Raw genomic sequence first — 15,088 nt, 5'->3', positions numbered from 1 at the left:
TTTGTCCTAATCCACACTTGACAGATTTTTTCTAATACCATCAAAATGGCCTTACTCCAGTTTAGAATTTCAACCTGCGGACTGAACCTATCTGTTGCAGTTGTACAAGGCATTGGAGCGATGTGTTCAGCTGGGGTCGCCCTCCTATTGGAAAGGCGCCATTAGGCTGGAAAGAGAGCAGGGAGATCCTCGGGGGTGTTGCCAGGACTGGAGTTATGGAGAGAGGTTGAGCAGGTTGGGACTTTTTGCATTGAAGCAGCTTTTTTCCACAGATGGAAGAATCAAGAACTAGAGGGTATAGGTTTAAGGTGAAAGTGGAAAGAATTAATAAGAACGCGAGGGGCAACTTTTTCACGCAGAGGGCTATCAGTATATGGAATGAGCTGCCAGAGGAAGTGGTTGAGGCAGGTATATTAAAAACATCTGAAAGGTATTCGATGAGTGATGCACCATGAATAACTCTCGGAGACGGGAGGTGAACGATAGGCTTTTATTAGCAGCAAATAGGGAGCACGGCATCTCAGAGACTGAGGGAGGAGCAGTGCCTCCAATTGCCTTTATAAAGGGGTCTGTGGGAGGAGCCACAGGAGCAGTCAGCAGGTCCAGACAGGAATACATAGTTTACCACAAAGAGGTACATGGATAGGAAAGGTTTAGAGTGATATGTGCCAAATGCAGGGCAAATGTGTCTAAGTAAGATGGGAATCTTAGTTGGAATGGACTGTGTGGGCGGAAGGGCCTGTGTTTCGGTTGTATGACCTTACAATTCAATCTGAAATGATGTTTATATTGATAGTTCCCAGGAGCTGGGTGTTTCACCAACACTTCCACTGTGTTGGATAACCTGTCCTTGCATAATTATAAACACAAACAAAAGTCTGCAGGTGCTGGAAATCCAAAGCAACACACACAAAATGATGGAGGATCTCAGCAAGTCATGCAGCACGTTGGTAAAGAGTAGACAGTCGACGTCTTGGGCCGAGATCCTTCTTCAGGACTGAGACGGAAGGAGGAAAGTGCCCAAATAAGAAGATGGAGGAGGGGAGAGATGTGAGCCGGAAGGTGATAGGTGAAGCCAAGCGAGTGGGAAAGGTCAAGGGGCAGAGAGGAAGGAATCTGATAGTTGAAGAGAGTGGACAATAGGAGAAAGAGAAGGAGAAGGGGACCCAGTGGGAAGTAAAAGGCAGGTGAGAAGAAATGAAAGATCAAAGTGGGGAATAGAGGGAGGGGGGGTTAAATTTGTTCACCAGAAGGAGAAATTGATATTGATGCCATTAGGTGGAGGGTACCCAGATGGAACCCAGATGGAGTGTTGCTCCTCCATCTTGGCACAAGAGGAGGCCATGAATTGACTTGTCAGAATGGGAATGGGAGTTGAAATAATTATTATTGGAAACTGAGAATTATTATAAATAAAAATGATTGTAAAGGCCAACTATAGATAGCAGCCTACCATGACTGATCACACCAGAGCTGAAGTGGTCCATGGTCAGTTTCTGAATTTTATAGACAAATTAGCAGCTGAAGTTGACAACTGAAGTTAAAAATAAAGCATTATTTTTCTGTCCCTTCTTTATTTATAGATTACTGGGTAACATAGGTGGTCAAGCATTTCGCTGGGATGGAAACAGTGGTTCATCTTCTGAAGGACCTGGCTTTCGATCGTTCTTAACTTACGTCAGCTCAGTCCGATGGTCATCTTATCACCTCTGAGACACAGAGGCTGTGACCAAATCCCACACCAGGCCCTGACACTTAGCAGCAGTGCAACAGGGTTGCTGTGCCCTTGAGAGTGTCAGACATCAGATGCAAAAGTTTCCACGGTACTTTTTTTCTTCAGAGAACACAATGTTCATTGCGCTTCCGACCAAAAATCATGCCTTTAGGGAAACCACAAAGCAGATCGCCTAGTTAATCATCTCCTTGTTGTTTATCAATTTAGTTATTCATTCACAGGATGTGGTTGTCACTGGAAGTGCCTATATTTATTATCTGCTCGAATGCAAAGTGCTGTTGCTCAAAGGAACTTGCATGTCTTTGCACACTATTCACTAAAAGCCAGCAAACAGGAGGGCAAATAGAATGGCAAATGGTGTGCTGACCTTAACTGCTGGGGGATTTGAGTACAAGGTTAAAGGATCGAGGATCACCTGTATTCGCCATATACATTTACTCAAGTTTAAAACGTACATATAAAAGAATAAAGTTAGAGAGTTTAAAGTAAAGAGGCAAAGATGTGCAAAAAATACATAAATACCAACACACAGAAGCCGCTGAAGGGAGGCAGCAGGTCAGGCAGCATCTATGGAAATGGACAAACTGGCCATTTCAGGTCGAGGCCCTTCTTCAGGCACGGAAAGGGTAAGAAGGTGGGGGAAGGAGAGGGAAGGTAGCTGGAAGGTGACAGGTGAAGCCAGGCAGGTGGGAAAGGTTGAGGGCTGGAGAGAAAGGAATCTGATAGGGGAGGAGAGCGGACCACAGGAGAAAGGGAAAGAGAAAGAGACCGGGAGAAGGTTATGGGTAGGTTTGAGGTTACCCAGTAAGTATACAAGGTGTTGCTTCCCCATCCTGTGATGCTGCTGTCAGCAAGATTTCCACTGCGCCTGTGCATACACGTACTTGAGCCCTGACAATAAACTTGACGTGATTTTTGTTTAACTTTTGGCCTTGCTGAATGGCAGACCAGGCCCCTACTCCTGCCATTAGCACTTCTTCTGTTTTAATATGAGGTCTCACCAAAGCTTAAACATCGCATCAGCCATTCCTGCCTGGTTAGGTGAAGCATCCATCCACAATATATGAAAACTGGAGTGAACTGTCAGGTCAGCAGGAAAGGACATTGGCCGTCGCCTACCATCACTCCAGGACCTCTTGGTGTCCAGTACACAGAAGCAGGCAGGAAAAACTTTTACGGACATTACCCACTCAGCCAGCTTCCTTTTCCTAAAGCTCCCTTCTGGAAAGCGCTATTTGGCTATTAAAACTGAAACTTCATGCCATCTTAAAAGTTTCTTTCCCCAGGCAGTTAATCTGATCAACCATTCTGGTTAGCCACCCCACCCCACCTCTATCTATTAGCTCCATCACTACTCTGCACTGTAAACACTTTAAACCATTTGCATGGGCCGCAGTCGTGCCTGTCTTTTTGTTGGCTACATAGAACGGTCCATGCTTCAAGCCTTGCCTGATAATGTTCCCCAACTCTTCTTCCAGGACACCGATGATTGCACCGGTGCTGCTTCATGCATCCATGGTGAGCCCATCCATTTCCACCCTACCCTTAAATTCATTTCTGACACCTCCCACCCCTTTCTCAGCCTCTCTGTCTCCATCTCTGCAGACAAACTGTTGACCAACATCTTTTATAAACCTACTGATTCACACATAGCTATCTAGACTTTTCCCACCTGTAAGAATGCTATTCATTTTTTGGTTCCTCCGTCTCTGTATCTGTTTATCTGTTCCCAGGACGAGGCTTTCCTTTCCAGGACATCAGAAGTATCCTCCTGTTTTCTATGAAAGGGGTTTCCCAGCTGAACACTGTGGGCATGGCACGCTGGTGCGGGAATGTATGGCGACACTTGTGGGCTGCCCCCGGCACAGCCTTAGGTTGCGTCTCTTGTTAATGTAAATGACACATTCCACTGAACATTGTGAATGAATAGTAAATGATGAATGAATAAAGCTGAATCTGAGTCTGTGCAATTGGTGCAAAACTTGCTGGCCTTCAGTAGACCGTGCCCAAACAGCCGTGGTCACTCTGAACACCAGCACTACCCAATCTCTTGCCTTGCAGCACATGCTCCACCCTTTAGTTATGTCCAACAAAGTGGAAATGCCACTCAGAAGACCATAAGACATTGGAGCAGAATTGGGCTGTTTGGCCCATCGTTTGATCTGCCATTTGATCTAGGCTGTTATTATTCCTCTCAAAAATAAATCAGTCATCATGGAATGGTGGAACAGACTCGATGGGCTGAATGGCCTAAATCTACTCTTATGTCCTCTGGTCAACTCCATTCTCTGGCCTTCTCCCCATAATCTTTGATGCCCTTATTAATCGACCTATTAACCATCACTTTAAATATACCCAGTGACTTGACCTCTACAGCCATCTGTGGCAATGGATTCACCACCCTATGGATAAAGAAATTACTCCTCATCTCTGTCCTAATGGGACAAATCTCTATTCTGAGGCTATGCCCTCAGGTCCTAGGCCGTCTGCCCCCCCCCCCCCCCCCACTATCAGAACCATCCTCTCTACATTACTCTGTCAAGGTCTTTCGATATCAGTAGATTTCAAAGTGAGCCCCCGCCATTCTTCTAAACTCCAGAGAGTTCAGCTGCTGAGCCATCAGACAGTCCTCATACATTAATCCTTCATTTCCAAGGTCAATCTTGTGAACTTCCTTTGGACTCTGTCCAGTGCCAGCACATCCTTTCTTAGATAAGGAGCCCAAAATTGCCCACAATGCTCCAGGTGCAGTCTGAGAAAATGCCATAGAAGGCCTCAGCTTTACATCCTTGCTTTCATACTTTAGTCCTCGCAAAGTGAATGCTAACATTGCATTTGTCTTCCTTACCTGCAACCCAACCCTGTGAAAACCTGGTGTGTTGTGTACTGTTTCGATCCTTTTCCCTCAAGGTTGAAAGCTTCAAAGTAAATTTATTATAAAAGTTTGGATGTGTTACTGTATTCTACTTTGAGGTTAATTTTCTTGTGGGCATTTACAGAAAAAAATACAAAAGAATTTTACAAAAAAAATTTATTCATAAACAGACAAAGACCATTTGCTTTTGCAGGGCATTACACACACAAAATGCTGGAGGAACTCAGCAAGTCAAGCAGCATCAATGGAGGGGAATAAAGAGCTGACATTTCAGTCCAAGACCCTTTAACAGGACTGAAACAGCAACTGTTTATTCCCCTACATGCCGGACTTGCTGAGTTCCTCCGGAATTTTGTGAGTGTTGCTTAAGGTTTCCAGCATTTGATGAATCTCCAGTCCTAGTGAAGGGCCCTGGCACGAAACATTGACTCTCAATTCCTCTCCATAGATGCTATCTGACTTACTAAACTCTCCCAGCACTTTGTAAGTGTTGCTCAATATTTCCAGCATCTGCAGAATCTCTTGTAGTTACTTTTGCTTTCAACAGGGGGCAGCAAAGATTCACCAGCCTGGGATGATGGGTCTGTCACATGGGCAGTGATATAAGAGCAGCTGGACTTCTTCATAGATTGAAAGAATGGGACATGAATTCATTGAAACTACAACATACTTAAGGACTCAGCAGGGTAGATGCAGAGAGATTGCTTCTCTTATCTAAGGCATCTGAAACTGGATGTCACAGTCACAAGATAAGAGAGAGTTCATTTTGTTCTTCAGTCAGATGGTAGTAAATCTTTGTAACTCACTAACCATGGGGAGGGGTTGCAAAACTTAGTTGCTGATTCCATTAGAGATGGATCAGTTTCTGAATCGAGAGAGATGATGAGAATGGGTCTGATATGTTGTTGAGGTGGAAAATCGGACACAATTTTGATGCATCAAGTCAAGTCAAGTCACTTTTATTGTCATTTCGACCATAACTGCTGGTACAGTACATAGTAAAAATGAGACAACGTTTTTCAGGACCATGGTGTTACATGACACAGTACAAAAACTAGACTGAACGATGTAAAAAACAACACAGAAAAAAAAACTAGACTACAGACCTACCCAGGACTGCATAAAGTGCACAAAACAGTGCAGGCATTACAATAAATAATAAACAAGATAGGGCAGTAAGGTGTCAGTCCAGACTCTGGGGATTGAGGAGTCTGATGGCTTGGGGGAAGAAACTGTTACATAGTCTGGTTGTGAGAGCCGGAATGCTTTGGTGCCTTTTCCCAGATGGCAGGAGGGAGAAGAGTTTGTATAAGGGGTGTGTGGGGTCCTTCATAATGCTGTTTGCCTGGCGGATGCAGTGTGTGATGTAAATGTCCGTAATGGCGGGAAGAGAGACCCCGATGCTCTTCTCAACTGACCTCATTATCCATTGCAGGGTCTTGCGATCTGAGATGGTGCAATTTCCATACCAGGCAGTGATGCAGCTGCTCAGGATGCTCTCAATACAACCCCTGTAGAATGTGATGAGAATGGGGGGTGGGAGATGGACTTTCCTCAGCCTTCGCAGAAAGTAGAGACGCTGCTGGGCTTTCTTTGCTATGGAGCTGGTGTTGATGGACCAGTGAGATTCTCCGCCAGGTGAACACCAAGGAATTGAAGCTCTTAACGATCTCTACCGAGGAGCCGTCAATGTTCAACGGGGAGTGGTTGCTCCGTGCCCTCCTGAAGTCAACAACCATCTCTTTTGTTCACGTTAAGAGACAGGTTGTTGGCTCTGTACCAGTCCGTTAGCCGCTGCACCTCCTCTCTGTAAGCTGACTCGTCATTCTTGCTGATGAGACCCACCATGGTTGTGTCATCGACAAACTTGATATGGTTCGAGCTGTGTGTTGCAGCACAGTCGTGGGTCAGCAGAGTGAACAGCAGTGGACTGAGCACACAGCCCTGGGGGGCCCCCGTGCTCAGTGTGATGGTGTTGGAGATGCTGCTCCCGATCAGGACTGACTGAGGTCTCCCAGTCAGGAAGTCCAGTATCCAGTTGCAGAGGGAGGTGTTCAGGCCCAGTAGACTCAGCTTTCCAATCAGTTTCTGAGGGAAGATTGTGTTGAATGCTGAACTGAAATCTATGAACAGCATTTGAACGTATGTGTCTTTTTTGCCCAGGTGGAGGGTGGTGGCAATGGCGTCGTCTCTTGAGCGTTTGGGACAGTACGCAAACTGCAGGGGGTCCAGTGAGGGGGGCAGCAGGGTATTGATATGCCTCATGACGAGCCTCTCGAAATACTTCATGATGATGGATGTAAGTGCAACAGGACGGTGGTCATTTAGGCAGGACACTGAAGACTTCTTCGGCACTGGGACGATGGTGGCGGCCTTGAAGCACGTTGGAATGGTGGCACTGCTCAGGGAAATGTTGAAGATGTCAGTGAGAACATCTGCTAGCTGGTCTGCACATCCTCTGAGCACCTACCAGGGATGTTGTCTGGTCCAGCAGCCTTCCGTGGGTTGACCCTGCACAAGGTTCTTCTCACATCGGCCACAGAGAGACACAGCACCTGGTCATTTGTAGGAGGGGTGGACTTCCTTGTCGCCACGTCATTTTCTGCCTCAAATTGGGCGTAGAAGTTATTCAGCGCATCTGGGAGGGAGGCATCACCCACACAGTCAAGTGATGTTGTCCTGTAATTGCTGATATCCTGGATGCCCTTCCACATGTACCGTGTGTCACCGATGTCCTGGAAGTGGCTGTGGATTTGCTGGGCGTGTGCACGCTTTGCCCCTCTGATGGCCCGGGACAGTTTGGCCCTTGCTGTTGATAGGGCAGCCTTGTCACCAGCTCTGAGGCAGAGTCACGGGTCCTCAGCAGTGCATGATGATGAAAACAGGGAAAATGGCCAACTCCTGTGCCTATTTCTTCTGCACTCTATGCATCCTTTTCCCTAATTGTCCCTGAGGACAGGAGATAGTTAGGAATCAACCACACGGATGAGTCTGGAATCATTTGATTCAGAGCAAAAGGAACTGCAGATCTCCTTCCGTGAAGGGTTGGTGAACTAGCTGTGTTTTCACAATTTGGTAGTTTTGTGCCTAGTGTAATGAGACCATATTTTTAATTCATATTTTACATAATTACTCAGGTGGGATGTGAACCTGGGTCTCTGGATAAAAAGTTCCAGTAACTTTGCTAGAATATAACCATATCCGTATTTGAACAATGGTTATACCAGTGCAGATCTCAGAGAAGCTGAATCAGGGTGACTTCCTGGTTTCTATTACCCAACGGAATCTAACTAACACTCAAAAGGAAAGATTGAATGTCTGTGGGTCTTGAGTGGACAGAATCTTTGCTGTACTTACCCATAACTTTAAGATCAAAACAAACTTGTTGGGTAGAAAGAGTTTCGGGGTACTTGTGGACACGCCATGTTGGCGCCGGAAGGATGACATCACTTGCGGGCTGCCCCCAGCACATCTTCAGACTGTGTTGGTGGTTGATGCAAAGTGACACATTGCATTGCATTTTTGATGTTTCTACGTACGTACGTCAAATGAAGTTAATCTTTAATACCACTAAGTAAATATTTTCCCAAACTCAGTGTCGTAAACAGGGATTGACAACAGTCTCCAGGGTGACTACCTTTGGAAACAAAGCAAGTTTACACCCTTAGACTTGTTCTTCCTTCTGGTGGCAGCAAGATAACCCTCACTATCCCCCCCAACAACTCCCTCCATCCACCCTCACATTTACATCTACTTTTGATGTAGTTCCTACTCCAGGAAGCTTTCTTGTAAAGGGATCTTCGGGCCTCTGCAGGGAGCTGGAGAGCATTGGGCTCCAAGGTTTTTAGAATATTTGAATTGGTTAGTTGCTGCTTAACGAATCTTTAATTGTATAGAGTTCCCTGTGCTTTTCTCAAGTGACTTGCTCTTTGTAATATGGACCTGTTTAAACGAGTCCAGTTTGTTTTGATCAGCTCAAGGATTTTGTGTTACTTGTATCATTTAAGCAGACACCCGATCAGCACTAATCACTGGGTCCTTATTTTGAGAATGTCACGTTTCACAGAGTCGCTCGGCCAAGCTGTCAATGTTCTGCTGGAATTGTTATGAATAAACTCAGGTCACAATCTCTGCAATGGAGTCTGTCTTTCCTCTGCACTTGGGTTCCAACGTTGCCAGCGCACGTCGTGAAATTTCAGCTTTGTAACTTTTGGAATTTTCTCCGTTGAAAAGTGTATGAGTTTTACTCTGAATAGAACAGAACAGCACAGCAGAGGCCCTTCAGCCCACAATGCTATGCTGACCCTTTAATCTGCTCCAAAATCAATCTAATCCCACCCTCCAATATAGCCCTCCATTTCCTATCATCCATGTAGCCAAGAGTCTCTTAAATGTCCCTAATGAATCTGCCTCCATTACCTCACAGACAGCCCCTCTCACACACCTACCACTCCTTGTGTGAAAGCCCTAACTCTGATATGCCCCGTTATATTTTCCTCCCATCACCTTAAAATAACCCCCTCGTAATAGTCATTTCCCCCTAGAAAAAAGACTCTGGCTGTCCTCTTATCATCTTGTACACCTCTATCAAATCACTCCTCATCCTCCTTCGATCCAAAGAGCCCTAGTTCGCTCAACCTATCCTCACAAGATTTGTTCTCTAATCCAGGCATTGTTCTGATAAATCTCCTCTGCACCACTTCTAAAGCTTCCACATCCTTCCTATAATGAGGCATCCAAAGCTGAACACAATACTCCAAGTGTGGTATAACCAGTGATTTTAGAACTGCAACGTTACCTCATGGCTCTTGAACTCAATACCATTCTGACGAGAGTCAACACCTTCTTGAACCACCCTATCAGTTTGTGCTGACACTTTGAGGAATCTATGGATGTGGACTCCAAGACCCCTCTGTTCCTTCCATTAATGGTTAAGAATCCTACCATTAACACCATATTCCACCTACAAGTTTGAATAATAGAGCGTCTGTCTCCCAGTGGGATTGGCTATCATGCTTCAGTATTCCAAGCTTGGCAATAAACATTGAATCTTCCCTTGTCTGTGTAACAAGGGAGTTGAGGAGGAGAGGGATTTCAGGTTTTGCTATCATTCACTTCCCACCTCTGAAGCAGAACTGTGAAAGGCATCAACATTGTCTAGGTTATGTTGTAGCAGGAGAGTGGCGCAGAAGCACTGCGATTAACATAATGCTACATCAGCACCAGTGATCAGCAACTGGGGTTCAATTCCCACCTCCGCCTGTAAGGAATGTGTACGCTTTCCCTGTGACTGCACGGGGGTTTGCTCTGGGTACGCTGTCTTTCTCTCACTTCCGTGCAGGTTAGAGTTAGTAAGTTGTGGGCATGCTCAGTTGGCACCAGAAGAATGGATACACTTGCAGGCTGCCCCCAGCTCATCCTCAGCCTGCGCTGGTCATTGATGCAAGTGACGCAGTTCACTGCAATGCACAGTACATCTTCAAAACTTTCAGAAAAAGCAACTGATGGAAGTTACTGAAGCTGGTTTATTAGGAATTTAATGTCAAAGCTTTTGGTGCCTTGAATTGTGTGATTTCTGTTCAGTCTATACCATGGAATTCATGAAGATTCACTCAAGCATTGAGAAAGTCCAGTGAAAAGATAGGAATATCTCCCTGCTGAAGTATAACATCATAAGCACTGCACAAGTTAGGCACCTGCACACAGAGGCTACATTATTAGGTACCCCTGTACACCTGCTCGTAAATGCAAACCTTTAATCAGTCAATCATGTGCAAGTTTAGTGCACATTTAGCCAATTTAGTGCAAGTCAATGCACTAAAGCATGCTGGCATGGTCAAGAGGTTCAGGTGTTGTTCAGACCAAACATCTGAATGGGGAAGAAATGTGACCTAAGTGACTTCGACCATGGAATGATTGTTGGTGCCAGACGGGGTGGTTTGAGCATCTCCAAAATTGCTGATCTCCTGGGATTTTCACACCCAACAGTCCCTAGAGTTAACAGAGAATGGTGTGAGAAACATAAAAGCATCCAGTGAGTGGAACTTCTGCGGCTGAAAACATCTTGTTAAAGGGAGAGGTCGGAGGAGAATCGCAGGACAGGTTCAAGCTGACAGGAAGGCTACAGTAATTCAAATAACCACACGTTACAACAGTGGTGTGTAGAAGAGTAACTCTGAATACAAAACATGTCGAACCTTGAAGTGGACGGGCTACAGCAGCAGACGACCACGGGCATGAGCTCAGTGGCCACTTTATTAGGTACAGGAGACCACTGAGTGTACTACATAATATTTCCCATTACACCTTTAGTGAGAGTTGAATCACAACACGACTATAAAGCTAAATGAGTGAGGTCAAGGGAAGAACGAGTTTATAACAACCATATCTACATGAGTGTCAACAAAATAAAAAGGAGTTAACTACTCTTACCTCCAACGAGGAAGTAGGACCCCGTGAACAGAAGCAGGTAGAGGCCATTAGCTAGAGAGCTGATCAGTCCACCAATCCCTCCAAGCACCAGAAGAACCAGGCTGAGGGGCAGCAAAATGACAAACACCTTCTGCATAACTGAGAAGAGAAAGAGGGAGGGAGACAGACAGATAGAAGGAAAGTGAGAGAAAGGAAGAAAGCTCAGCCGGTTAACAATGCTGAAGACTTATATACAGTACTATTACTATTATTATTTGTTTTTTTTATATTTCCACAGTCTGTCTTCTTTTGCACATTAGTTGCTTGTCTATTCTTTGTTTGGGTGTAGCTTTTCATTGATTCTTCGGTATTTCATTGATCCGCTGTGAATGCCTAAGGAAACCCACGAGGTCACGGGAAAAAGGTACAAACTTCTTCACGCGGCCACCTGTAAGGAGCTTGTACGTTGTCCCCGTGACCACGTGGGTTTCCTTCGGCGGCTCCAGTTTCCTCCCACAGTCCAGACGTACTGGTTGGTAGGTTAATTGCTCATTGTAAAATTGTCCCATGATTAGGCTAGAATTAAGTCTGTGGATTGCTGGGCAGTGTGGCTCGAAGGGCCGCAGGTGCCCATTCCGCACTGTAAAAGAAATAATTCTCAAGAGAGCATATGGCGGCAAGGTAGCGCAACGGTTAGTGCATTGCTTTACAGCACCAATGTCCGGGGGTTCAATTCCCACTCCCAAGGAGTTTGTACTTTCTCCCCGTGATCATGTGGGTTTCCTCAGGGTGTCCCAGTTCCCTCCCACAGTCCAAAGATACACGGGCAGGTTGATCAGTCACAATGTGTGTAATTGAGCACTGCGGGATCTTTGGGGAGGAAGTGTCTGTTGCCATGCTCTATCTCTAAACTAAAGAAAGTTTTTAAAAAGTATATGGTGACATATACGTCGATAATTTTTTTTTAACTCGGAATCTAGTGATCTCAAGGTTTGGATCAATTATCTCACACAATGGGCTATAAATCCAGCTTCTAATTCAGGCAGAGTAACAATTGGGATGTGAAGTCTTTCCTCAGTGGAGTCCAGTATCTCATCATTTCCTTACAGATATATTTAACTTCGTCCCATTATTCTTACATATTTTGTTTTTCACTTGATCGAGATATTGCTGCAAATCGGTAGAATCAGACTAGTAGCTTTAAGATGTATTTAAAATAAATATGCTCAGTGCAAAGGGTTGATGTCAAAGGTTTTGGAAATTAGGAGATAAACACGATAGAACATAGAACATAGAGATTTACAGCACATTACAGGCTCTTCGGCCCACAATGTTGTGCTGACCATGTAATCTGCTCTCGAAGCCACCCAGACTTTCCCTGTCGCACAGCCCTCTATTTTTCTAAGCTCCATGTACCTATCTAAGAGCCTCTTAAAAGACCCTATTGAATCTGCCTCTACCACCTTTGCTAGCAGTTCATTCCACATAGCCACCACTCACTTACCCCTGTCATCCCCCTTGTACCTACTTACAAGCACTTTAAAACTATGCCCCCTCATGTTAGCCATTTCAGCCCTGGGGAAAAGCCTCTGATATCCACATGATCAATGCCTCTCATCATCTTATACACCTCTATCAGGTCACCTCTCATCCTCCGTCATTCCAAAGAGAAAGGCCAAGTTCGCTCAACCTATTCTCATAAGGCATGCTCCCTAATCCAGGCAATATCCTTGTAAATCTCCTCTGCACTCTCTCTACAGTATCCATGTCCCTCCTGTAGTGAGGTGACCAGAACTGAGCACAGTATTCCAAGTGGGGTCTAACTAAGGTCTTATATAGGTGTAACATTACTTTAGTTAGATACAGGACAGGATATTATTGACTTGTGAACATTAAATAGTTTTAAGAGAAAACAGGTTCTTATTTACAGATGTGTCCTGATGGAGGTCATGGTCCAAAATGTCAACGAGTCCACACCATGCAATTGCACCCATGTAATCAATTAACTTACTAACCTGTATGCCCCTGGGATGTGGGAAGAAACAGGAGCATCCGGGGGAAACCCATGTGGTCACGAGGAGAATGTACAAACTCCTTACAGACAGAGGTGGGAACTGATCCGATCACTCTTGCTGCAAAGCATTATGCTAACCATTTCGCTACTAAGCTGCCCCTGTTGAGACTGTGAATCAAAGCCACCAGAGAGACACTGAAGCCAGTTATATAGAAATCTTTATTCAGCACAGCAAACAGGTGTTCTCATGGGGACGCACTCAGTAGAGGCTCCCTGACCCAATATTACATCACATTTTTATACGCTAACGAACAAAGGACAATTTCTATAGTTACAGTGCATTCCATTGAGTTGTACGTAATCTTCAGACACCTAGATCTTCATACCAACACACCGAAAATGAGTATTAATCAGTCTCTCTGAACTGCATTCATGCATATCCAGACATCCCAGGTGAATGATGCAACTCCAGTCTGTTGCTCCAGGAGGACTATTGTCACGAGCTGCATTTTAAATTCAATCTGCAATCTGCATTCATATCTGAAGACTGGTTGCTATAGAAATTAATACATGCTCTATTCCAAAACTCCAGAATACACTGCTATCAGATCTGTGTAGATTGTGTTGCGATGCTTTCAGTGCCAACACAGCAAGCCTGCAACTTACTAACCCACAACTGTATGCCTTTGAATGTGGGAGGAAGCTGGAGCACCAGGAGGTAACCCACACAGTCACAGGGAGAATGTACTGGCAGTGACAAGTATTGAACCCCAATCACTGATCTCTGGTACAGTAGGGCTATGCACTACCTTGCCGTAATGTCTCAGCCCTTTGTGTAACTGCAAAAATATCAGAGACAAAACAAAGAGAGCCTGCACCATCCCGTCGACTGGGCTTTTAGATCTGTGCTTCGAAGAGAAAAGACGAGCTGCTCCTTGATTAGTGGTGTCAATGAAAGGAGTTTGTGGGCAAATTGTTGGTCATTAGGTACCCCCATGGAAGCTTTTACAGAGCAATTTCTGCCCTTAATTCAATGCACTTTATGAACAAAACATAGACAGAGTATTGCTCCTGAAATTTCCCAATTGTGTTTCTGAAACGGATGCGTAATAATAACCTAATAATACTTTGGAACATTATAATTTATCTTTTTAAGATGAAAGGCTTGCAATTGACATGGATGTGAGGAACTAATGGAAAACGGTTGCTTTTACAAAATCTCAGTGCAAGTTCAAGTGGGTTCAACTTCAAGGTTTGATTCTGCTTAAGTGAAAATCAAATGAACTGCAGATGCTGGAAATCTAAAATATAAGCAAAAAGTGTTCAGAATACTCTACTGAAATGTGAAATATTTCTCTTCCCAAAAGCATAGCCTGCTCTGCTGAGTATTTCCAGGAATTTCCACTTCAACATTATAGGGTATTGAACATCACGCCACAATACAATCCACAATATTGTACCAAGCTTTTAACCTACTCTAAGATCAATCTATCCCTTCCCTCTCAAATAACCCTCCATGTTTCTTTCATCTGTGTGCCTATCTAGGGGTCCCTTAGGTGCACCTAATGTATCTGCTTCTACTATCACCCCGGGCAGTATATTCCAAGCACCCACCACTCTCTATGTAAAAAACATCCTCCTGACATCCCCACTTTTCTTTCCTCCAATCACATTAAAATTATGAGATAGAGAGATATTAAAACATTAGGAATGCATGAGGCAATTCATCCCCTCACATCCGTTTTACACTCATTCAGCGAGTCCATAGCTGATCTGTGGTCGAACACCTTCCAAAACAACTCCCACAGGATGCTGGAGGAGCTCGACACGGGTCAGGCAGCATCTATGGAAAGGAGCAAACAGACGACACTTCAGGCCAAAACCCTTCTTCAGAACCGAGGGGGGAGGAGGAAGATAGCAGAGTATAAAGGGGAAAGAAGCTCGCTGGAAGGTGATAGGCGAAGCCTGGTGGATGGGAAAGGCCGAAGTCCGGAGAAGAAGGAATCTGACAGGAGAGGAGAGTGAACAATAGGAGAAAGGGAAAGAGGAGGGG

General features: G+C 44.8%; 1 protein-coding gene across 2 annotated transcripts in view; it reads right to left on the bottom strand.

Moving 5' to 3' along the window:
- tmem235b (transmembrane protein 235b) overlaps window positions 1-15,088 on the bottom strand; it is a 93,198-nt gene that overhangs the window by 21,385 nt on the left and 56,725 nt on the right. Inside the window, exons 3-4 of one of the 2 annotated variants that reach the window (XM_059948415.1) lie at window positions 11,043-11,180; window positions 8,681-10,601 (exon numbers count right to left, since the gene is read on the bottom strand). In XM_059948415.1, the coding sequence (XP_059804398.1) occupies window positions 10,456-10,601; window positions 11,043-11,180 (284 nt within the window). In that variant the 3' untranslated portion in view covers window positions 8,681-10,455. Of the gene's footprint in view, window positions 1-8,680; window positions 10,602-11,042; window positions 11,181-15,088 lie in introns of those variants that run through there. The other variant, XM_059948414.1, reaches the window with a different exon arrangement.

Source organism: Hypanus sabinus, chromosome 23 (assembly GCF_030144855.1).
Source record: "Hypanus sabinus isolate sHypSab1 chromosome 23, sHypSab1.hap1, whole genome shotgun sequence".
Classification (NCBI taxonomy): domain Eukaryota; kingdom Metazoa; phylum Chordata; class Chondrichthyes; order Myliobatiformes; family Dasyatidae; genus Hypanus; species Hypanus sabinus.
Note: the sequence above shows the minus strand (reverse complement) of the source record. Positions and strands in the feature narration are given on the sequence as shown.